Genomic DNA, 26,269 nt, shown 5'->3' with positions numbered 1-26,269 from the left:
TCGTTCTTAACTTAGCCTTTATCTCCTCATTCCAAGTGTCCTCCTGAAAACAGACCGATGTAAAGATACTTTCGTCCGGGAGCATTTCTTTCTTTCTTACAGAATACTGTTGATCGCAACTGCGAAGTCGCTGCATTGGCTTCACTGTACCTTGATTCAATGTCACTTACTATACAACAATCCTGGGAGAACACACATCCTAAATACTTGAAATTATCTACCTGTCCCAGCTTTGTATCCCCAATCTGATATTCAGTTCTCCTGGATTTCTTATCTACTGGCAAAAACTTAGTCTTGAAAAGGCTAATATTCATACCATACTCATCGCACCTATTATCAAGTTCCAAGATATCAGACTGCATTTCCACCTAACTGAATCCCTCTCTACCATACCTTTCATCAGATGATCCATGTAAACTACAAACAACAAAGGTGAAAGATTACAGCCTTGTCCAGCCCCTGTAAGTACCTTGAACTAAGAACTCCTAACATAAATTCCCACATCCACCTAATTGTCAACATAAATGCTTTCGATTGATTTTATGTATCTACACCTCCACAGTCCCCCAGTACAGAGAACATATTTTCCCTCGGCACCCGTATCATACGCCTTCTCTAGATCTACGAAACATAAATATAACTGTCTATTCCTCTCGTAGCATTTTTATATTACCTGACGTAGGCTGAAAATCTGGTCCTGACAGCCCTTCTGTTTGAGTATGGTTCAAAGGTACGGGACACTCGCAAGGATTACATGATAGGAGAACTGGAAAAATTAAAAGTCAAGCAGCATGAATTGTTCTGGGAGATTTCCGACAAAAGGGTAGTGTTACTAAAATGTTGCAAACTTTGGGCTGCGAAGACTTGGGAGCAGGCAAATGCCGGGGCTATACCTTAATTAAGGCCACGGCCACTTCCTTCCAATTCCTAGGCCTTTCCTATGCCATCGTCGCCGTAAGACATATCTGTGTCGGTGCGACGTAAAGCAAATAGCAAAAAAAAAAAATAGACTTGGGAGCAAGGAGACGAGCTGCTCGACTAAGTGGTGTGTTTCGAGCTGTCAGAGAGGTCTCGAGGTACTTTACTAACATTCTCTTATTATACTGTGAAGTCATGTTATCCCTGCCTTTTCACTACATTTCACCATTTCTGGTCTAATTTCATCTATTCTTGCAACTTTATGACAACGACAATTTAAAAGTCCAAAACAATCCACTGACCAGAATAAAAAAATGCGATGAAGAATGAATGAATGGGTGGATATGAATTTAAAACAATCAGTGGATCCGACCCAGAAACTAACATAAACAATAGTATTACTGACCAAGGGACTGCACAATCCTGAATCGAGGATGCTCGTTGTCTAAAGGGTCCAAAATCCAGGTCAACGGCCCCTCATAATGGTACTTATCGCTAGTAAAGTAGAACCTTGGTATTTGTCATATTGCGGTAGTAATCAAAAGTGGAGTAGACACACGGTATTCCACACATTATGGTTCTACTCACAAGTATTGTACGTCGCACAGGTAATGCAGACCTATGGTGTTTCTCACATGTTGGCGCCACTCATAGGCAACGCAAACCCATGGTATTCCTCACCTAGATGTACTAATCACGGGCGCCGGTACACTCCATGGTGTTCCTCATATAATGGGTACTAACATCTACAGGAAGATTGGGGAGAAGAAGAATAGTGACCAGAGAGTGCGGGTGAGTGAAACTGTATATTTCTCTCATAATAACTTCAAATGACTAATGCGTTCTTTAATTTAGTTACCTTATAACATGTTGTGCTCGAGAAACTACCGAAATGTTCACTAAAACTCTCGACATTTTTAGGTACGTATAATCTACCGATTTTTTTATTTGTAGACCTACCAACACTGCAAGTAGATCCGGTCGCTAGTTATGAGTCTTGCATAACCTTTAGGGGTACGCCCATCAGAACCCCTAGAATGTATGCTACACTTGCTACACAACGGGCTAGATGGCTCGTCTTAATAACCAAATCCGGAGTCTAATTATTAGTAACATAAATAAATAAATTAATTAAATAAAAATACAGATAGGAGATCATCCAGTGGCTGCGAGGGAAGCGTCCAGAAAGCCGTACACATGCGTACCGCGCGAGCAAGCGAGCCAGACAGTCTGGCAAGGAGAAGCAACATACTGTATAAGGCTTTCTCTCACCTCTGGGATCGTCCACATCAGCGGGCGGTGGCGACTCGTTCGCGCTCGACTCCCCGCTGTCTCCCGCTCCCATCTCGGATCGCGGAGACACTCCACCGCCTTCTTCCTGCAAGCACACAACACACACCAAATTTGTCAGGACGAGTTGACCTGTTATACACACACACACACACCTGGGCAATTAATGAGTTCACAATAATACGCAGCTAGACACTGTGGCTGGAACTCGGGAACGCTAACAGAATAACATTAACAATTCCACAATCGTATGTCTATTTAAGGATATAAAACAGGGTAACGACAAGGGAATATTTCTGGATTGCAAGTCCTCGATAAAAAGTGTAACACAGAGCACTGAACATACAGTGTTCGTTAGCAAGTAACAATATACAACACAGAAACGTGGCATGAAAAACCATTCTTAATAATAATAAGAAGAAGAATGTAATTATCTTGACATACCAATAATAATAATAATAATAATAATAATAATAATAATAATAATAATAGCCTCTCACCGTTGGGTTCCGTGTTTCAAATACCGGTCACTCCATGTGAGATTTGTGCTGGACAAAGCGGAGGTGGGACAGGTTTTTCTCCGGGCACTCCGGTTTTCCCTGTCATCTTTCATTCCAGCAACACTCTCCACTATCATTTAATTTCATCTGCCATTCATTAATCATTGCCCCAGAGGAATGCGACAGGCTTTGGCAGCCGGCACAATTCCTATCCTCGCCGCTAGATAGGGCTTCATTCATTCCATTCCTGACCCGGTTTATACTAGGAACCTTTGCTGGATGACGTAGCATCTTTCTAGCTTTAAAGATTAACAGACAGATTCAAACTGACGGCTTTGGAACGAGTGCGGTGTTTGGTCACTAGAAGTTGCGTATGCCCTCGTCGTGCACGTTATACCACAAGATATCCCTTAATCTGTTCGTAAATAGTTTCCTAACTGTTGTTCTCCAGTAACAAGAATTGTGTGAAAGTATACAAATTTTATAACTTCTCGGATAACTGTGATTGTTTCAAATAGTAGATTTTTTAATCTCTCTCTCTCTCTCTCTCTCTCTCTCTCTCCGTTTACCCTCCAGGGTTTGATTTTCCCCTCGAACTCAGCGAGGGATCCCACCTCTACCGCCTCAAGAGCAGGGTCCTGGAGCGTGAGACTTTGGGTCGGGGAATAAAATGGTGAGAAGGACCAGTACCTCGCCCAGGTGGCCTCACCTGCTATGCTGAATAGGGGCAAGAGCGGAACGCATAGACAAGGAAGAGGGCAGGAAACGGCCGTCGCCTCAAGTTAGAAGTTAGGTACCATCCCCGCATTTCCCTGGAGGAAATGCGGTAAACAACAGAAAACCACTTCGAGGATGGCTGGAATGAGAATCGAACCCACCTCTGCTCAATTGACCTCCCAAGGCTGAGTGAACCCCGTTCCAGCCCTCGTACCACTTTTCAAATTCCGTGGCAGAGCCGGAATCGAACCCGGGCTTCTACACTACAGAGACGGTATTCAATTAATATACGGAAGTATTTTGCATTTCTAGATCATATTGAAAGAAAGTGATATATTTCCAAGGAAGTTGGCGGATATTCTTTTGGACCAGACTGTACAAATATAAGACCTACTTGGAGATTATTTTCCATTGTATCACATTATTTTTAAAATCGTAAGTTACAACAGCGAAACATTATTTCCAATAGAAGAGCTCATTCGTAAGCTCACATAAGCAATTGCTTCAGGTACTGTATACCATGAAATAAACCCCCAAAATAATTTTCCTTCCTGAAATATTGATTTATTGGTTACATACTTATCCAGAAGTGATCTTCAAGTATCAAGAATTTTACACTTTCAACTGTGAGTTTTGACTTAATTATATGGTGAGGTACCTGGAATGAAAACAGCTAAAACAGATTTAACTAAAAAGAATTCCCTCCTCCTGATCAACGTCTCAGAAATTAGATATAACTTTGAATCCCTCTCCAATGTTAACTTTTCCCGGAAAACTTTGCATATTGGCCACGCTGTGCTGCATATAATTATCACACAAATACTTGTATTAAAATTTCATACAATCCGTCATCGTAACGCGGCGGTAAATTGACTTCGCTGGCGGCTGGCAATGAAAGAAGGCTCACAAATCTAATCAACAAACTAGTAATTATCTGTAATGATGTAGATATTTACTGCTACCTTGCTACTCCTTGGGAATTCGAATTCAACTCTTGAAGTGTACGCGCTGCTTTAATTTCTACGTGCGTAAGTCGGAAAGAAAATAAATCATCAGCATCCCTGAGGGCTCCAAACTGAAGCTGGAGAAAAGGGGTGGGATTTTTTATTATTATTATTATTATTATTATTATTATTATTATTATTATTGACATAAATATGTCTTATGGCTGGGGGTCATCCGAAAATTTGTATTACGTGACGACATAAAATGTGTGACGGGAGTGTAACCATAGCAACCGTGCAGGCTATGATGTAAGGTATAGATGGATGGCCAGACAACATTGCCTAGCAACCGTGCAGGCTGTGACGTAAGGGATGGATGGATGGCCAGGCAATGTTGTCTAGCAACCGTGCAGGCTGTGATGTAAGGTATGGATGGATGGCCAGGCAATGTTGCCTAGCAACCGTGCAGGCTCTGATATAAGGTATGGATGGATGGCCAGACAATGTTGCCTAGCAACCGTGCAGGCTGTAATGTCAGGTATGGATGGATGGCCAGACAATGTTACCTAGCAACAGTGCAGGCTGTGAGTATAGTATGGATGGATGGCCAGACAATGTTACCTAGCAACCGTGCAGGCTGTGATGTAAGGTATGGATGGATGGCCAGACAATGTTGCCTAGCAACCGTGCAGGCTGTGATGTAAGGTATGGATGGATGGACAAACAATGTTGCCCAGCAACTGTGCAGGCTATAATGTAAGGTAAGGATGGATGGCCAGACAATGTTACGTAGCAACCGTGCAGGCTGTGATGTAAAGTATGGAAGGATAGCCAGACAATGTTGCCTAGCAACCGTACAGGCTGTAATGTAAGGTATGGATGGATGGCTGGCCAGACAATGTTGCCTAGCAACCGTGCAGGCTGTGATGTATAGTATGGATGGATGGCCAGGCAATGTTACCTAGCAACCGAGCAGGCTGTGATGTATAGTATGGATGGATGGCCAGACAATGTTATCTAGCAACCGAGCAGGCTATGATGTAAAGTATGGATGGATGGATGGCTAGACAATGTTACCTAGCAACCGTGCAGGCTGTGATGTAAAGTATGGATGGATGACCAGACAATGTTACCTAGCAACCGAGCAGGCTGTGATGTAAAGTATGGATGGATGGCTAGACAATGTTACCTAGCAACCGTGCAGGCTGTGATGTAAAGTATGGATGGGTAGCTAGACAATGTTACCTAGCAACCGTGCAGGCTGTGATGTAAAGTATGGATGGATGGCTAAACAATGTTACCTAGCAACCGTGCAGGCTGTGATGTAAAGTATGGATGGATGACCATGACCGAGAGATATATTTATGATCATTTGATTTTCGTAAAGGGTAAAGTGGCTTCTTCCAATTTTCTTTCTGATTAGTGATAATGGAGGGAGGTTGCTGAGTTGTACTTCTTGTTAAAACAATAATCACGACAGCTTCAATTTTCCCAGCGACCCTTCACGCCATGGCAGCTCACACGACATAAATGCATACACACCTTGAATAAACACTGCATCACGTTTAACATCGAAGGTAACCGATTTTGTTAGCGTTGCGTGTATATATCCCTTTTTTTATAGTTCTATTAGAATTCCTTCCACAGATTAGATGTTAATGGCTTAGTGAGAAATATAGAAACACCATGACTGCAGCGTAATGATAGTCTATAATTTACGAGGAAATAATTACATTACGCAACAGTCCTACAGACAGAGAGAATTTTAAAATTATTGTAAAAGCATCTTCAGACTGGGGACGATAGACGTATGGTAACTGTGCAAGGTAAACAAATTCACAGCCCATTTTGGTGCCAGGAGGCCAGCGACTCAGCCCGGCAAATGAATAACTGAAAAGTTATTGGTATGTTGTTTGGGGCGCGCGCATTCAAACGGTTTCAACTCCCTACTAATATTCTGAAAAATATGTCAACTGCGATCCTCTCAAAATTGTACAAAATTATCTATAGCTGCACTAAAATAATGAATATTGTAACATTTAATTAATTAGTAGGCTGAAATGTTGTGGTTTTTCAAATTTTAGAGCAGCTACCCGTACTGGATTTTAGTGGCTCATGTTTGCAATAATTTATTCCATTCTTTCGTCTATCTACGTATTTTCAATTAAATACTTCTCACCGCTGGGTTCCGTGGTTCAAAACCCGGTCACTCCATGCGAGATTTGTGCTGGACAAACGAGTGGCGGGACAGGTTTTCCCTCCGGGTACTCCTGTTTTCCCTGTCAACTTTCCTTCCAACAACACTCTCCGATACAATTTAATTCCATCTGTCAGTCATTAATCATTGCCGCAGACAGGCTTCGGCAGCTGGCACAATTCCTATCCTCGCTGCTAGATGGGGTTTCATTCAAGGATTCCACTCCTGATCCGCTTGAACGACTGGGAACACGCTGAAGATTTTCATTTCATTATACATAATTTTGACGGTCGCCATGCAAATTATCCGTATGTCACTCATGCAGTGTTGCCTAGCAACCGTGCAGGCTGTGATGTAAGGTATATTGCCTAGCAACCGTGCAGGCTGTGATGTAAGGTATGGATGGATGGCCAGGCAATGTTGCCTAGCAACCGTGCAGGCTGCGATATAAGGTATGGATGGATGGCCAGGCAATGTTGCCTAGCAACCGTGCAGGCTGCGATATAAGGTATGGATGGATGGCCAGGCAATGTTGCCTAGCAACCGTGCAAGCTGGGATATAAGGTATGGAGATGCGTATATGCGAGATGTGTATATGGAGTTGCGTGGTAATAAAACATTAAAATGTCTCTTATGTGGAGCAGTGAACAGTCCCCTGAGCTACCAGGGTCGTAAACACGACCCACCGATCATGAATTAATGAAGGTAATGCGGAGTTCATGATATACTGTGATATTTGCCACATTTGTCTCTCAAAAATTGATTAACTTATACATCAGTGCTGGCGACAGATTACTTGGACTAGGATTACAGAGACGCCATTCTTGCCGCAGTTCAACCAACCAGAGATTATTTCTAATAAAACAGTACTGTACAGTGTCATTTTCCGTACTAGTTTGAATACGGAATGAAGGCAATGACGTCATAGAACGGAATGAAAATAATATTTACGTACGTAAAAGAAAAGAGTAGTTTGTTCTTGCGGTTTTATAAACGAAGCGTTTGCAACTCCTTGGCTGAATGGTCAGCACACAGGTCTTTGAATTAGACGGTCCTGGGTTCGTTTCTCGGCCGGGTCGAGCATTGTAACTCAGTATGCCTGATTCTTCTGGCTCGGAGAATGGGTGGTCATGTCTGCCTTAAGACACTTCTCTTCATCTTCGCACAAGACGCCACAGAAACACGCAATGGTGAGCTCATCCCTCCACATAAAGTTTGCGTCAGGAAGGGCAACAGGCTGTAAAACAGGACCAAGTTCTCATTAAGTGCCGACAACAATAAATTTGGGGAAAGGCCAGGAAGGAGACGTTCCTCCTGGTATTTGGTTAATAATAATAATAACTGTTTCAAAAACATCATTCTGATAAGTTGAAGATACTGATTGTAATCAAGATGTTATCTGGCTGTTATTTTACGGATTTAAGCCAACCCTCCTCTCTTCTCCAGACTTGGGACCGGCAGCAGCAACTACTGAGCTACTAAATCCACCCAGCACGTACAAGAAGCAGTTCAGGCCCTTTGAAATCTTCATGCAATTGCAGCTAACAGTGATCTCAATCGTATGAAAAATCTCAGTACATGGAAGGATCCGCTCGTTATCTGGGTGGGAAACCTCTAAATTAAGTGAATGAGTTCAAGTATTTCGGAGAAGTAATTTTGCCATCAGGCTGGAATCGCGAGGCAAATAAGGAGTGGAAGACCTATAAACTCACCTTGAACATATATAACGAAAAAAATCAATACCCAGGAACGCAAAAATAAGACATTACAACTCAGTTTAGGGGCAGAGAAGAAAATATTGAGAAAAATCTCTGATCCAGTCTCCTCACAGGGAATCTGGATGAACCGGAAGTCTCGCGGGGCTTTCTCAGCAGTCTAAAAAAGATCTCCGACACCATCAGATAAAGTCTATTCAAATTATATGGCCATATTCTCAGAATGGACAATGATAGGCTCGCCAAAAGGATTCTCAACCTCGCTCTCTCAATGAAAGTAAAAAAAAAAAAATGGTTTAGTGAAATAGAAAAAGACCTTCAGGAAATTGGCATCCCACTGGGAGGTTTTCAAGATCGACTTCAATTCAAAAAATCAGTCAATAACCATCATTTTGCTGAGAAAATGAATACCAGGACCAATAAATAATGGACCGAAGGGAGGAAAAGATTTCAGTGCCCAGATGAGATTTTTGGAGAAGAAATAATAAACATAAGTTAAATAAGTTCTATCACGCTCCATAGATGGGCATAACGTTGTAAAATACCGTATTTACGCGAATAATACCCGCACATTTTTTAAAAAATTTGAGGCACGAAATCGGGGTGCGGGTTTTATTTGAGTCAATGTTGGTATTTTTTTTTTCAAAACCAGCCTTCCTAAAGTTAGGGCGCGGTGATTATTCCCGTAAATACGGTATATATTTTTATCTCCCTATACCTATTTCTACGCTTTTTGGAGACGTAAGAGTGCCGGTAAATCTACCGACACGGGGCTGGCGCACCTGAGCTCCGGCCGTGGCTTCAACAGAGCGCCTGTCTATTTATTTAACCAAAAGTTGGCATTTTCTGAAAGAACGTCCTAACTGGTTTCGAAGTCGGTATCCATGAAGAAGCAAGTTGTCTATAATGAGAGATAGAGTCCCGGTTGTCAGTCACGCGACCAGTTTTTCGCTAACCGAGCGAAGTGAAGAGCCTCTCACGCCGAGGGATCTGCTGTGAAGTGCTTCAGCAGCAAAACGCAAGCGCCAATACTCTATTGGAGCCGCACGTGGAGCGCTGGAAGGACAACGTACACTACTCCAGTTTCTTTCATGACGCTGCTACTTTTCTTCCTTACGTGGGCCTCTCTACCTGATGTATTTCACAGACTAAGTAAGATGTAGCTCCGGCATTTAAAAAATATAGCTAGGAATCTCCTGTCATAAGCAAATAACGCGGTGTCGTTTGATGGAGCGTGTCACTTCACTACACGTGTGGACTCGCAGTTGCATGTGTCTCCGTTTTTTTAGTGGTTCGATCCGAAGCTCACAACAATCAGCAATGGTGAGGTCTCTTGACTTCTTTCTAAAATTGTAACAACCAGGAATTTTAAACCGTTATATAGGGGTTTTCAGAGTTAAAAGATTACCGGGCGAGTTGGCCGTGCGCGTAGAGGCGCGCGGCTGTGAGCTTGCATCCGGGAGATAGTAGGTTCGAATCCCACTATCGGCAGCCCTGAAAATGGTTTTCCGTGGTTTCCCATTTTCACACCAGGCAAATGCTGGGGCTGTACCTAGGCCTTTCCTATCCCATCGTCGCCATAAGACCTATCTGTGTCGGTGCGACGTAAAGCCCCTAGCAAAAAAAAAATTCAAAAATTATACAGGAAAAGGGGATGCTTTATAGAACCTACTGTCGACCAAAATATTAAGTGCACTCTAGTTTGGGGGTTGTTTATGAAGTAACCAATAGACCTACAGAAAATAAAATACAGTAGAGTCTCGTTAATCAGTACTAATTGGGACCGGATTCTGTTCGGATTACGAAATTTTCGGATTAACCGGAAGATATTTTCTACTAATAGGCTAATGTTATTGTTTTTACGTCCCGCTAACTACTTATACTGTGTCCGGAGACGCCTAGGTGCCGGGATTTTCTCCCGCAGGATTTCTTTTACCTGCCAGTAAATCTACTTACAGCAGGTTCCAATCACTACGGCAAAAGAAACTAACAGACTTTGTAATGATAAGCGGCCAGTAATTGATGGTTTATGATGTGTAATTATGTTTACATTAGGTTATTCTAGTAAAACAATACTAATAAAATGCAAGTAAATCTTCATTCTATAATATGTTCTTTCATTTCAATAAGCAGATTTTTAAAAAATGGAATATTTCAGTTCGGATTCGGATTAACCGGACTTTCGGATTAACGGGATTCTAGTGTAGTAACATAATTTTCCTCTTGCTTCACTTCACGTTAGGACATGTAGGTTTCGACTTTGTAATTTATGTTTTTTCTATAGAAGATTGAACGCAAAAAAAAAAATATGTCCCCGTTTCTAAATGTGTTCCAATAATGCATCAAATTTAAGACATCGTTTCTTTAATACTAGTTATCAAATCGAGACCAAATTGCAACACAATACACAATGGGCTAGGCAGTGTATAAATTTCAGAATTTCATGTTTTCAGAAAGAAAAGTTATTATCAATTTCGTTCGGTGACATTTTCTCGGCTCAGGGTGATTGGTGTGAAAATGGGAAACCACGGGAAATTGCGTTCTTGGTCGTGCTGTGATCTTTATATATACAATGGTTATGCTGTATGACTGTGAAATACCTAAATGAGTTCACTTATTTTAAATATCAGCTGGTCGTAGCCGCTTGATTTTCCAGTAGTGTTGTAATCGCTATGTCGATGAGTGGAAATGAGAATGTGAGAATTCATATCATGATCTGTTCATTCTACTTGGTCCAATCAGTAAAGAGTTTAACTTCTAATCAAAACACAGTGTTTCAGTAAACATCCGTTTTATGCGAGTTTTTGCTTATCCGAGGTAGTCTTGTTTCACATTAACTCGGATAATCGAGACTGTGCTGTATAAGAATGTATGAAAAATATTAGTGTCTTAATACTTCTGTATCGTTGACAACACACATACATCTTGATTACAGAACCTTTCAGCGTTCAGTCGGCAACCTTCTGTGAATTTACTAAATGCTTTCACAATCCTCTATTCGTAACTATTTCCATAGCCTCGGAGAAGTCACTTCAGCACGTCGTTCAGTGTGATGAAGGAAATGATCGATTGAACACGTCGGACTAGATTTTATTTGACTTGAGATCGCAGATTCCGCGCGTGTGCTGTTCTGGGTGGTAAAAGCGGCGAACTGTTTACACCGATATTAGTTTTAAAATATGTGTTATTAAGTAAGTAGAACCCGAATGTTCAGGCATTTAACCTATACTGTAGCTTGGAATGCTAACTCACTGAAGGGAATAACAAGTACAGTATATTCACCCCGGACAACAGTTCTGCTGTGAGGTTTGCATCAAAATTAGGGGCTCGGTCTACTAGACCTCCGGTAAGTTATGTTGCTCTCGTTACAATACGGAAGAGTGGAAGTCTATTCTGACCAGGAGAACAGGTCTGCTGTGAGGTTTGCATCAAAATTAGGGGCTCAGTCTACTAGACCTCCGGTAAGTTATGTTGCTCTCGTTACAATACGGAAGATTGGAAGTCTATTCTGACCAGGAGAACAGGTCTGCTGTGAGGTTTGCATCAAAATTAGGGGCTCAGTCTACTAGACCTCCGGTAAGTTATGTTGCTCTCGTTACAATACGGAAGAGTGGAAGTCTATTCTGACTAGGAGAACAGTTCTGCTGTGAGGTTTGCATCAAAATTAGGGGCTCGGTCTACTAGACCTCCGGTAAGTTATGTTGCTCTCGTTACAATACGGAAGAGTGGAAGTCTATTCTGACCAGGAGAACAGTTCTGCTGTGAGGTTTGCATCAAAATCAGGGGCTCGGTCTACTAGACCTCCGGTAAGTTATGTTGCTCTCGTTACAATACGGAAGAGTGGAAGTCTATTCTGACCAGGAGAACAGGTCTGCTGTGAGGTTTGCATCAAAATTAGGGGCTCGGTCTACTAGAACCCCTGTAAGTTATGTTGCTCTTGTTACATTACAGAAGAGTGGAAGTCTATTCTACCCAAGACAACAGGTCTGCTGTGAGGTTTGCATCAAAATTAGGGGCTCGGTCTACTAGAACCCCTTTAAGTTATGTTGCTCTGGTTACATTACGGCAGAGCGGACTAGATGACAGTTCCTACTCGACAAATCAGTTTGCATTCTAACCCATTAGTGCCTAAATATTCGGGCTCTATTCGAACTGTAACCATTTTCCTATATTTTTGACTTCCGTTATAAACGTACACACCTTATACATTTGAATTTGCCCAAGAGAGTTACGTGCTTCTTTTTATACTAAATAACCATGTCACTTCCTACCGCACGTCAGTGACTATCTTAGGCGTTGTAGAATAGAATAGCTCCTTTCCCCCATTTCGGGATCGCCAGAATTAGGCATAGCCTATACCTCATACACGCCCTTAAGGAGATGAAGAAGGCAGTATCAACAACTTAGGAGTTTCAACGAGGCGGTGTAACAGGGCTAAGAGAAAGTGGGTAATCTTTCCACGATATGGCATGGCTGTGGTGGATTATACTCCATCTGCAACAGCTGTTAGAGTTTCAGTTGGCATCAGAGTGACACAGCAAACTGTAACAAATCGCTTCCTTGGGGGACAGCTCCGAGCCAGCGTTCTGTAACTTTCATGCCACAACCCCGAATCACTGCCATCTGCGACTTCAGTGGTGACGAAGTTAGAGCTCATTGGAGGGCGGAGTGGAGATCTATCCTGGTGACAGTGATGGCCGTAGGTTGGTAAAGAGGAGGCCAGGTACGCGGTTGGAACCAAACTGTCTGCGGCGCCGACACACTGGATCTACACCAAGAGGCAATTCCCTTTGACGGCAGGAGCACTCTCGTAGTTATCACAAGAAACTTGACAGCGGATTTATCCATCAGACGGGGGATTGAGCCAATTGTGCTGCCATTCATTCTCAGTATTCAAGGGGGTGTTTACCAACAGGTTAACGCTCGACCTCATACCGCTACTGTTACAGAACATGCTATACAGAGTAACGACCATTTTCCTTGGCCTGCGAAATCATCAGACCTTTCGCCCATTGAGCACGTACGGGCCATTATGGAACGACAAATCAAGCGTCATCCAATACCAACTGTAACCGTTGCCGATCTGACTGAGTGTAACAGGCGTGGAACTCCATTCCACATAATTACATTCGGCACCTCTTCTACACAATGCACGCACGTTTGCTCGCTCACATTCAAAATCGTGGCGACTACAACGATCATCAATGTACCACCATGTCACATGTCTTCTCCTTCATACTTGAGCCTGTGACTTTGACTTGAATAAAATCAATATGATGTTACCTAGACAACTGCTTAGCTTAATTTCCCTACTCTAAACTAATGTCTTCTGGGTGTTGGGATATCATTTTCCGCCAGTGTATCTATCTATGTATCTATTTTGATTTGGTGTCTTACAATAGGCCAATATTTGTTTTCGTATTTTCAGAGAGGGTGAACGAAAACGAAGCTTTTCGAATTTGGCATCTCTTCGACGAAGTTTCGGCTGAGGAAGGCCAGAGAGATGCCTCGGAATACAAGACGACGAAAGTAAACAGGAATGCAGCGATGAAGCAAGAACCTCCTCCTTCGACATCAAGCCAGGTTTCAACTCGACTTAAAATGTTGGATTTAAAGCTGATTAAAACCACACAAAATAAGTTCACGTGTAATTTGTTTAACAAAAGTAAGAGGCTAAATAATCTCTTAAAAATCACGACTTCCTGAATTTTAGTAAATAAAATAATTACGTTATTTATTATTTTATTTTACAATAATTGTTAGCCAAATACGTTGTCAAACGTATAGGTTTATTATTTATATAATACAGATCCCTTCTCCGTCTCTCACAACCAACCAAAAGAGTAGAGTTACGAAAATATTGTAAGGTTTAGGTTGGGAAGACATGGGAGAAAGGAGACGAGCTGCTCGACTAAGGGCTATGTTCCGAGCTGTCATGGAACGACATTAGTAGACGAAAACGTTTGAGTGCTGTTTTCAAAAGTAGGAAAGGTCAAAATATGAAGATAAAGTTAGAATTCAAGAGGACAAATTTTGGCAAATATTAGTTTCTAGGAAGGGAGATGTTCAATACATTTCCAAATTCTTAGCAATTGATAGGGAATCAGTGGTGTATGATTATGATGATTGAAGCATCTTCACAAGTGAGGTGTCAAAAGTGAGAACGGTTTGAACTTTCTAAACCGGTTAGCGCAAAACTATAACCAAGGAGGTGAAAGTATGCTCGATTCACCCGTGAGAGCATCGGTTTGATTCCCGTAAGGAAGTCGAAAAATTTAGAAACAGAATTTCGACTTCTAGAGATGCACACGGTCGTGGGGTTACTTCAGCCTACATCAAAACCCAGTTTAATTCCCGGCAGCGAAGGCAGGCGGATGTACAGCAAACCGCTCTACCTCTCTGCTTATCAGTGGTAGCGTCAGCCTCAGGACCCCAAGATCGCGGGTTCAAAGCCAACAGGAGTACTCTGAATTTTTAAAAGCGGAAAAAATGTCCATTCGACACTCCACCGACATGTAGCGACACACTTGGTGTTCAACCGACAATATTAAATCTCCGCTATAGGACACCCAAAAGAAGTCAGTCTCTCTGCTATCCGACAGAGTAAAACGGAACGTGCCAGGCTGAGTGGCTCAGACGGTTAAGGCGCTGGCCTTTTGACCCCAGCTTGGCAGTTTCGATCCTGGCTCAGTCTGCTGGTATTTGAAGGTGCTCAAATACGCCAGCCTCGTGACGGTAAATTTACTGACACGTAAAAGAACTCCTGCGGGACTAAATTCCCGCAACTCGGCGTCCCCGAAAACCGTAAAAGTAGTTAGTGGGACGTAAAGCCAATAACATTATGAAAACGGAACGTCAAAGCTGACAAGCAAGACGGCGTCAAATCAAAGTGCTTGGGAACGGTAGCATAACTCTTTCCTAGTGGCTTAAATTTACACTGATGCATCGAAAGTTATTTTTGGCAACGCAACGAACGGAATGACCTAGCAGGATTATGAAGGAAGGGGCCGTGGCCTTTATTATGGTACAGCCTCAGCATATCCCGAGTGTGAAAATTAGAAATCAGAAAAAAAATCTTCCTCTGCTTCGTCTTATTATTATTATTATTATTATTATTATTATTATTATTATTATTATTATTATTATTATTATTATTATTATTATAGGGCCAACGTTAGCCTGGCCAGAGTACTGGTCTTCGGTTCAGTAGGCCTTGGGTTCGATTCTCAGCCGGGTTATTTAAATGTATGGCTCCGGGGACAGGGTATTGGTGTTTCACTTAACACACTTCTCTTCATCTATATTCAACACACCACACTACCGACCATTAGAGAAACATCAGTAGCCACTACATCCCTCCACACAGGGTTCGTTTAGGAAGGTCATTCGGTCGTAGAACTGGGAACGAGAAGAAAGAAAGAAAGAAAGAAAGAAAGAAAGAAAGAAAGAAAACTTCGTTTAAAGTCGCACCGACACAGATAGCTCCTACGGCGACGATGGGATTGGAAAGAGCTAGGAGTGGGAAGGAAGCGACCGTGGCCTTAATTAAGGTCCAGTCCCAGCATTTGCCTGGCTTGAAAAATGGGATACAACGGAAAACCATCTTCAGGGCTGCCGACATTGGGATTTTCTTGGGAGCGTGGGTTGGCAATCACTGAGCACTTCGCTGAGTCCTAGCATTGCTTACACTTGAGTGCCAGGCTCCTCACTTTCATCTATACTATCCGACCTCCCTTGGTCAACACTTGTTCTTTTCCGACTCCGACGGTATTAGAGCACTCGAGACCTAGGGAGTCTATCATTTTCACGCCCTTCGTGGCCCTTGTCTTCCTCTGGACGATACCTTCATTTTTCGAAGTGTCGGATACCTTCCATTTTTTCTCTCTGAATAGTGTTATATAGAGGATGGTTGCCTAGTTGTACTTCCTCTTAAAACAATAATCACCACCACTTTAGAACTCACTATCTCCCGCATGCAAGCTCACAGCTGCGCGAAAAAAGATTAGGGTCGACATTTTATGGACAGTGGAAGCTTTTAATTTCCACTTTTTCAATATCCTTAATGGCCAATGAGGAGAATATTCTGGATGTACCAAACGAAGCGAAGATTAAGGGGTAAAGAAGCACCCTACCGTACATGGAAGTTCTACACAAAACAGCGTAACAGGGGATCTTACAATTCCATTAGAATGCTCTCACTTTCATCGTATTCAGAAGACGTGTAGGGTATTACAAAACCGGGGGCATGCCACAAACACATCCTCTACTGTTAATGAGCTGTGCCCAGAGGGCGCGATGTGACAAGTCCAATCAGAGACCGGAACAACAACTTGGTATGCATCAATGAGAAAATAGTTTTTATTACAGCACTTTCCCGGGCTTTATGACAATAATGACTGGCTTGCCGCAGGTGTCAATCAATTATATTTATAATAAACTCCCCCGTAGGTATATAGGCTACTTAATCTCACTAATGTACGATCGGCCACAGATAAATTTGTGGGAAAATAATTATTACCTGTCAGTGTTGAGAATTAACAATGAAATGTATAAATAGCAGCGTGTGCCCTTGACGTTATCTGAGATCCATATCGAGAGGTTCTAATTTTAACCGCTTACGCTGCTCCTGAGGACAGTTTACCTGGATACTAACCTTGTTCTTTCAAATTGTTGCCTAGCAGTTTCGTTTACACCGGTATTTTCGTAGGAATTGTGTAATAGGACAGGCGTAAATTCCAATGGGAAACGGGCGGGGCAGGCGTCGAAATTCTAAGGATAGCGTATTAATACCAAATGAAACCTCAAAATGAGGGCTACCGGAGGGAAGAGGTAAGGAAACTATGAAATGAAACAAGACTGAACAGGGTTGCCATAATTAACCTGAAAATTCGGGACTTGGAATCAAAAATCTATATAATTCAAACAGGAGTCTCGTCTTCACCTGGTTGACATTTTCTTTTAAAGTTGGTACTTCTGTGTCACCTAGAATAAGAGGAAAACCTAAGATGCTAAACTAGTGCGAACATGGTTGCCACATTCCACCTGAAAATTCTTAGCTGGGAATAAAACATCTACCGTGATACCTTGCCTGTAGATAAAGTGGTACGTATTAAGAAGAGCACAAATACTCAGTCCCCGAGCCAGAGGAATTAAATGCCAAACCAAACCAAACCCCATGGCACTACAGCCCTTGAAGGGCCTTGGCCTACCAAGCGACCGCTGCTCAGCCCGAAGGCCTGCAGATTACGAGGTGTCGTGTGGTCAGCACGACGAACCCTCTCGGCCGTTATTCTTCGCTTTCTAGACCGGGGAATTAAATGCATAGAGGTAAATATCTCCGGCCCGGCCTGAAATCAGACCCAGGACCCTCTGAACAGAAGACCAAGCAGCCGGACAATAATGTCTACCACCCTTTAATCCCACTTCCTCATACAGGTTCGCGGATGAGGTGAGATAAAAATTTAGGGCATATTTTTTACTGCCAGATTCCATTCCTATCCCAAACTTCAGTGGAGGTGCTAATGGAGATAAAAAATGAATGAAACTGGTGGTCCAAGGAATCGGCTCTGGTCTAGGAATAGAAACTGTCCCGGCATTTGCCACGAGGGGAAAATGGATGGGAAAACACCGAAAACTAATCTCAGGACAGCCAACGGTGTGGTTCGAAACCACTCGTTTCGCGAATGCAGAGCTTGCGTTCACAGCCGTAGCGAGTTAACATGGGCGGCCACTCCACTCGCTAATAATAATAATAATAATAATAATAATAATAATAATAATAATAATATAACGCTATAAGGCGTACAGACTAACGTGGAATTACAACAACAAGAGAGTCATATCGCGTAATGCAAAAGTACGACACGACTGTAAAGACAGTTGTTCTGTCGGAAGCTTTATACGCCCCAGAAACCATATCCCTTGGAGGTCACTCTAAAATTATAGAAATTGAAAAGCAAGACAGGAAAATTCACAAGAAAATTTATGGTCCCACGAGAGAAAATGAAATGTGGGTTAAGAGAACAGCGGACCTCTACTCATTAGCTGACAGGTTCACTGATGTACGAAAGAGACGCCTGAAATTCTACGGCCATGTCTATAGAACAGACAGCGACAGACTAATCAATTCAAAGGAGGTCAGAATAAACTGGCTAGGAGAAATTAAGGCCGACCTCCAAGAAATGAGTATCACGGGCGTCATCATAGAAGATCGCGGAGCTTTTACCAAGCAGAAATTCGTGGAGAAGTCTAAAAAGAAAACTGGTAGGAAATGGTCCACTGAACGCACGATGCAACACAGTACATTCATGAAGAGATTTTGGGAGGATAAGAAGGCGAAAACCATCAGCTCAACGAACAAGTTCAAACACGCTCTTTGAATGGCAATAACGAACAAAGAAGAGAATAATAATAATCATAATAACGAGGAGGAAAAGTAGAAGAAGATTTTTTTTTTTCAATTTTGCTTTAAGTCGCACCGGCGCAGATAGGTCTTATGTCGACGTTGGGAGCTAGGAGTGAGAAGGAAGCGGCCGTGGCCTTAAGTTACAGCCGCAGCATTTGCCTGGTGTTAAAATGGGAAACCACAGAAATCCGACAAAAGAGTACTAACCCACTTTCTCCCGAATGCAAGCTCAAAACTGCGCGGCCGTAACCGCAAGGCCAACTCGCGCGGTCATAATAATAATCATAATAATAATAATAATAATAATGAAATGAAATGGCGTATTGCTTTTTCAGTGCCGGGAGTGTCCGAGGACATGTTCGGCTCGCTAGATGCAGGTCCTTTTTTATTTGACACCCGTAGGTGACCTGCGCGTCGTGATGACGATGAAATGATGAATACGACACATACACCCAGCCCCCGTGCCAGCGAAATTAACCAATTAAGGTAAAAATTCCCGACCCTGCCGGGAATCGAACCCGGGACCCCTGTGACCAAAGGCCAGCACGCTAACCATTTAGCCATGGAGCCGGAAATAATAATAATAATAATAATAATAATAATAATAATAATAATATAAAAAAGTAGAGTAAAAGTCACCTCGTGTCCTCACCCCTAGGTGGCGAGCTGCATGTACCATTTTAACCGCATACCAGCCTTCCTGCCATTCTGAAATCTCTGGCATTACCAGGAATCCAACCCGTCTCTCCTAGGTTGACAGCTAATATTACCAACCTTTACGCTACGGAAGAGGACACGAAGAACAAAAATTAAATAGTTCCTTGTTCACTAGTAATAATGGAAGAGCTGACTTCGAACGGGCAGTCTGAAGTAGTATTTATCGAGAGCAACCTACTAAAGGTCACGAGTTTGATTCCTCTAATAATAAATCTCTGCAGCAGAGTGGATCCAGACAGACGGGGTAAAATAAGGGCAGTGTTTGCAGGCAGCATTCGGAAGACCTCGTGGTTTGCCCACGCGATACGATGCCATGTGTTGCACGTGCTGTTACTTGGAGCTTTCATTGTTTATTATCCCGAGTTAGGAGCCGATATATACGATCCGGCAACCTAGACAGTAGTTTGGCTTGACCTACCGCAATGTACCGCAACAACAGTATGTTTATCTACATTATTTCGAAGAACAAAGAATGAGTTGCGTATCCTTTATATCGTATTAGCTGGCGTTTACGTGCTTCGCTATAGAATTCTACATTGTATACAGAATTGTGTATGAAGTACCTATCTAAGGCATTTCATAGGGTATATCATGGGAGAATACTGGCAAAAATGAGTGCGACTGGACTAGACAAACGAGTGACTGAATAGGTGACTATATTTCTAGATAACAGAACTCAGAGAATTGCAGTAGATGAAGCTTTATCTGACCCTGTAATTATTAAGAGGGGACTTCCTCGAGGCAGTATTATTGGACTTTTATGTTTTCTTATATATATATATATATCAATAATATGAGCAAAGAAGTGGAATCAGAGATAAGGCTTTTTGCAGATGATTATGATCTGTGTAGAATAATAAATTAAGTTACAAGATTTTGAGCGACTGCAAAATGACTTCGACAATGTTATGAGATGGACAGTAGGAAATGGTATGATGATTAACGGGGTTTAAAGTCAGGTTGTAAGTTTCAAAAATAGGAAAAGTCCTCTCAGTTTTGATGGGATGAAAATTTTCTTATGAGGATCACTGTAAGTACCTAGGTGGGAAAGATCATCATTAGGCTAATCACATAAATGGGATTGTAAATAAAGAGTACAGATCTCTGCACATGGTTATGAAGGTTTTTAGGGATTGTAGTAAGGATGTAAAGGAGAGGGCATACAAGTCTCTGGTAAGACACCAACTAGAGTATGGTTCCAGTGTATGGGACCCTCACCAGGATTACTTGACTCAAGAACTGGAAAAAAAATCCAAAGAAGATCAGCTCGATTTGTTTTGGGTGATTTCCGACAAAATAGTAGTTACGAAAATGTTGCGAAGTTTGGGCTGGGAAGAATTGGGAGAAAGGAGAAAAGCTCCTCGACCAAGTGGTATGTTCCCAGCTGTCAGTGGAATGATGGCCAGGAACAACATTAGCAGAGGAATAAGTCTGAGTGCTGTTTTAAGAAGTAGAAAAGATCACAATATGGAGATAAAGTAAGAATTCAAGAGTACGAATTGGGATAAATATTTGTTTATGGGCAGGGGAGTTAGGGATTGGAACAATTTTCAATTTTCAATAAATTTCCAATTTCTTTGCAGTTATTTAAGAAAAGAGTAGGTAAACAACACATAGGGAATCTGCCAACTGAGCGACTGTCCTAAATGCAGATCAGTAGTGACTGATTGGAACACGAAGAAGTAACATACGACGGTCCTCAATGGAAGTCCAGCTTGAGGGGTTTTCATTACAATGGCAGGCCTCCAGATATGGACCACGCTATTTCTGTCTTGAGCTTTAACACTCGCCCAATACTCCCGCAAAATCTTCGTTAGAATCTTCCTTTGTTTGGCTTCTAGTTCTGCCAGAACTTCCATTCTTTGGTCAACTTCTTGCCTGTTTTCATTTTTAGGTCTTGTTCGAAAACTCTGCACACCTTCACGTTTCTTCTTTAAAGGGTCACGTTGCAAGATGTCATCACGTAAGATCCTCAATTCTTGTAAATCCTTTTCCACCTCGGTCAACCAGATCCCTTTAGTTTTCTCATTTAGAAGGTAGGCAAAGATTCGAGTGGGCAATCTTTCCAGTCCCATTCGTGTTAGGTGACATTAGAAACAAGTCCTTATTTTCCTAATAGTGTTTGTTCCCATATGCACATGTAGTTCATGATTGTGCCTTTTTACTGGGCCCAAAATCTTCCTTAGAATCTTCCTTTGTCTGGCTTCTAGTTCTGCCAGACTGTTCTTATTCATCGAGAGGCATTCACCTGCATATAGCGTTTCAGGTCGAATTAACGTACAGGTATGTCTAAGCTTGGACTTGAAAGATATTTATTATCTGTTAGAGATATCTTTGGTGAGGTAGTAGGCCATTTCCATCTTGTTTATTCTTAATCTGAATGTCTCTTTTTCAGAAATATTAGGTTCAATAATAATAATAATTTAATCACCAAATGTGGAATAGTTTCCCAAGTAGACAAATTCAAGTATCTAGGTGAAATTATTCAGCCAGCAGGGTTAAATCAGGAAGCTAACAAAGAAAGAACTGCTAAACTGCAAAGTGCTTACAAAATCACATGGAACAGATACAACAAAAGATGTATATCAAAAATGCAAAATTACGACACTACAATACAGTCATCAAACCAGAGGCACTTTATTAATCTGAAACACTGATCATTGGCGGCAGGTCACAAATGAAAAGCATTGAGAAACAAGAGAGGAAAATTCTCAGAAAAATACTAGGACCAAAGTTCGAAAATGGAATTTGGATGAAAAAGAAACCACACGATATTTTTCAATACACAGAAAAAAATCACAGATACCATCAGAAAGAGACGACTAAAATTCTACGGACACCTACACAGAATGGATAACAACAGGCTGACAGAGAAAATTCTAAATCTAGCTCTAACCCTGAAAATCCGCAACAATTGGTTAGCAGAAATTCATGAAGATCTACAAGAAATGGGTATTGAGGACGAAACAATTCAAGATAGAATAAAATTTAGAAGCTTAGTAAACAAACATAAATTTGCAGATAAACCAACAAGAAAAAATACAGGCTGGACAGAAACACGCAGAAAGGAGCACAGTGAAAAAATGAAGAGAGATTGTGAATAAAAGAAGAAGAAACATTGTGCAAAATAAGTTCAAACGCGCTCCACAGTTGGGCACAACGAATAATAATAATAATAATAATAATAATAATAATAATAATAATAATATTTTTACGTCCCACTACCGACATTTATGGTTTCCGGAGACGCTGAGGTGCCGGAATTTAGTCCCGCCAGTAGATCTACAGACACGTGGCTGACGTACTTGAGCACCCTCAAATACCATCGCACTGAGCCAGGATCAAACCTGTCAACTCAGGCCCAGAAAGCCAGCGCCTTAACCGTCTGAGCCACTGGGTCCGGCATATATTAGGTTCTATCCACCCGCCTAGATATTCGAATTTCTCTGCCCGTTTTATTTTGCCCTGAGTGACCTGCAGATTTCTATTATTATTATTATTATTATTATTATTATTATTATTATTATTATTATTATTATTATTATTATTAATTCATTCATATCTTTTTGCCCCTATAGACAGCGTTTGAACTCGAATATCTCATGATGACACAATTTTTACTTCTTTCCCTTCTTCCTCTTCTCTTCCCAAAATCTCTTCATCCTTTGGCTCTGCTCCTGTTTCCTTTGTTCTGTCCACAATGTTCCTGTCTTCTTCTTCTGATTTACTATAAATTTTGTATTCCTAACTTTGTTTCTGAATTCTTTTCTATCTCCTATCGTTTGCCTGTTGATCCCACCTTCCTTAACTCTTCCTCTATTTCATGATGCCAATTTGTTTTCTTGCTTGAACTGTTTACTACATCAAATATTCTCTTTGTAAGTCTGTTGTCCATTCTCTGAATGTGCCCATAGAAAGTTAGTCTGCGTTTCCAGATTATGTCTGTGAATCTGTCAGTGTGCTGGTACAGCTCTTCGATACGTCTTTTCATCCGTATGCCATCTCTGTGTATTGGTCCAAATGAGAATTTTACGTTCTATTTTTTCTGTCTCTATGATACCTGATGCTCCAATTGTGGCCGTTCCTGGCGCACACAATGCTTCCGGTAATACGACTGTTTTGTAGTGTCTAAGTTTGGCCTGTCTTGATATGCTTTCCTTATTATAATGTGACCATGTGAGTTTGTATGCTTTCTGGAGTTTTTCCGTTCGTTCTATGTAAGATGCCTTGTTTGATCCTCCTATTTGTATGCATTCCCCTAAATATTTAAATTTTCGACTCTTTTTACGGATCCATATACAGTTCCATGTATTGGGTCTTCTCGAAAGATATCTGTAGACCTGTTTTCGCAGCTATTTCATGCAAGCGTTCCAAATTATTATTATTATTATTATTATTATTATTATTATTATTATTATTATTATTATTATTATTATTATTCTGTAAGCGTGTAGTGTCCACACAGTATCGCACCCTCCAGAGTGATTGCTGGTGTTGGGTGCAATTTGCAGTCTGAGTAAAACGCCGCGGAAGTCACGTTTTCCTCCGGAAGAGACGCGGCACCAGCTGGAGTCGATGAAACGACCAGATCCAGACGTGAGAGGTGTTTCTCCACACAATGTTTGTGTTTAATATTGTGACGTCACTGTCTGCCTGTATGTGTGTGTGTGCCTTCCTGTTCCGGAAGTGACGCACTAATTATTGTACTATAAGCTCAATATCGGTGACTATATTCGGATGATCACGTACGGGAATGGGTATTTAGATCACGGAGAAAACTCGCTTCCGTTCCGTCTCGCAGGGCGATTTAACAGACTGACCTTTTAATACAGGAAATAATGGATCCAGCACGTACTTAAGACAGCGGAAGGATGTACTTGGTGATTCGTCGTAGCGGACAGGGATGTCTTTGGTCAATAACACCACGAGTTCAACATGTCAGTCTCGTAGGCTTGTCCTCGTGTTTATAACTATCATAGCTGTTAATTACGTCTTCGCTCGGGTGTATTTCTTAATTTTTTTTAAAGTACCGCTAATCGTTCCTCGGTATTGCACTAAAACATTATCTCAAAATCCCTAAGTATAAAAACTCACCGAAAAATTGAGTTTCCTTTACCCCAAAATCTTTCTGTACACCACGTTAGTGGCAGTTCTTTTTGGGGGCTAAGACGACCAGGCTACTGGCAGAGCTAACTATGAAACATGTCTAAATTTTTTTAAAAAATCTGTTCATTTTTAAAGGAAATTCCAAATACCTACTCCAACGTCTGTAACATCTTCCGTTTTTGAGATATAAATGTCTTCATAAAAAGAATTCAACTCCTTTTTCACTTCTATTCATCCCTGATAAGTGGCTTTTCCGAAAACAAAAAGTACATGTTAATGAATTTTAAAGGACGTCTGTAACATGTTAAGTTTTTGAAATAAACTGTAGGTATACTCATTTAAAAATTCACCTGCTTTTGCATTCTTTCCACCCCCTTGTTATTTTCCAAAAAACTACGTTTTTTTAATTTTTAAAGGAGATTCCAAATACCAATTTTCACGTCTTTAAAGTTTTTGAGATACAGATATACTAATTTTTAAAATTCAATTAAAATCCCCCTCCCCCACACTTAGCGATGGAATATTGAAAAATCCTCCCTTAGTGAGCACCTACACTGTAGTACAAATGTATCCCCAAAAGTTTTTTTTTTTCCTTTATATCCAGTAGTTTGGGCTCGGCGATGATGAATTAGTCAGTCAGGTTTAACCCTCCAACCAGCAACGCTCCTCCTGTGGCAGAGTCTGACATCATCAGGCGTGTGGACATGGTCTTTATTGTATCGCAACAATCTGCAGTCGCTTAAGTGCGTCCAGTATCCAGTAATCGGGAGATAGTGACTTCGAGCCCCACTGTCGGTAACCCTAGAGATGGTTTTCCGTGGTTTCCCATTTTCACATCAGGCAAATGCCGGGGCTGTACCTTAATTAAGGCCACGGCCACTTCCTTCCCACTCCTAGCCTTTTCCTGTCCCATCGTCGCCGTAAGACATACCTGTGTCGGTGCGACGTAAAGCAAAATAGAAAAAAATACCTTACATCACTGCCTGCACGGTTGCTATGGTTACATTTGCACCATTTTACAGAGCATCTTTGGCGAACACAAGGCCTACGGTAAACACTAATGTAACGACACTTCCGTCACCCATTTTAGCTCCTTACGCAAATTTTCGGATAATACCCAGCCGTAAGATATATTCGTGTAAAAAAGTGGACCTGTCGCGTCATCCATTTCCTGACACCATTGTAACCATGGCAACCAGCATTGTCTGTGTATATTAGGTCGGTATAACGCCATCTTATCACTGAACACATTCTTGAGAAAATGTCTTATCAAGTGAACCCTGTTCTACTCCTCATATAGGGGAGGGTAACGTTCGGTGAGACGCTGGCTGCAAAAACTGTGCCCCGTAAATGGAACAACCATAGCTGCACAAGGGGAGGGGACGAAAAAGACAGATCCTTTCAACCCCTGCATCTATACGAGCCCGCGACGCAGGAAGAGTTTGTTATCAACTCCGGATTTGTATGCAGTATTAGGTTAGACTGCAAACTAATTTGCTTATTAAGTAGTGTCTTCTAGCCCGTTCTTCCGTTACGCTGTGAGAGTAACATAAATTCTAGGGATTCTCATGGGCCGTACCCCTACAATTTATGCAAGGCTCATAACATAACCGTTGTGCAGGGTAGACTGTACTTGTTACCCGCTTCAGTACTTCCGAACTAGATATCAGAAACACTGATCCTGGAGACATGAAGGGAACGAACGGAATGATCTAAACCTCCCTATGAAATGAGACCCCTCTCCTACTGGTGACCTATTT

The 26,269-nt window shown here is 41.6% G+C and overlaps 1 protein-coding gene across 1 annotated transcript in view; it reads right to left on the bottom strand.

Annotated features, from left to right (window-relative positions):
* The window catches only part of bs (blistered), a 328,848-nt gene that overhangs the window by 77,265 nt on the left and 225,314 nt on the right, over positions 1 to 26,269 (bottom strand). The window contains exon 3 of the mRNA XM_067157140.2: positions 2,191 to 2,296. Coding sequence (XP_067013241.2) covers positions 2,191 to 2,296 — 106 coding nt within the window. The remainder of the gene's footprint in view (positions 1 to 2,190; positions 2,297 to 26,269) is intronic.

The sequence above is a fragment of the Anabrus simplex genome, chromosome 13, assembly GCF_040414725.1.
Source record: "Anabrus simplex isolate iqAnaSimp1 chromosome 13, ASM4041472v1, whole genome shotgun sequence".
Classification (NCBI taxonomy): domain Eukaryota; kingdom Metazoa; phylum Arthropoda; class Insecta; order Orthoptera; family Tettigoniidae; genus Anabrus; species Anabrus simplex.
Note: the sequence above shows the minus strand (reverse complement) of the source record. Positions and strands in the feature narration are given on the sequence as shown.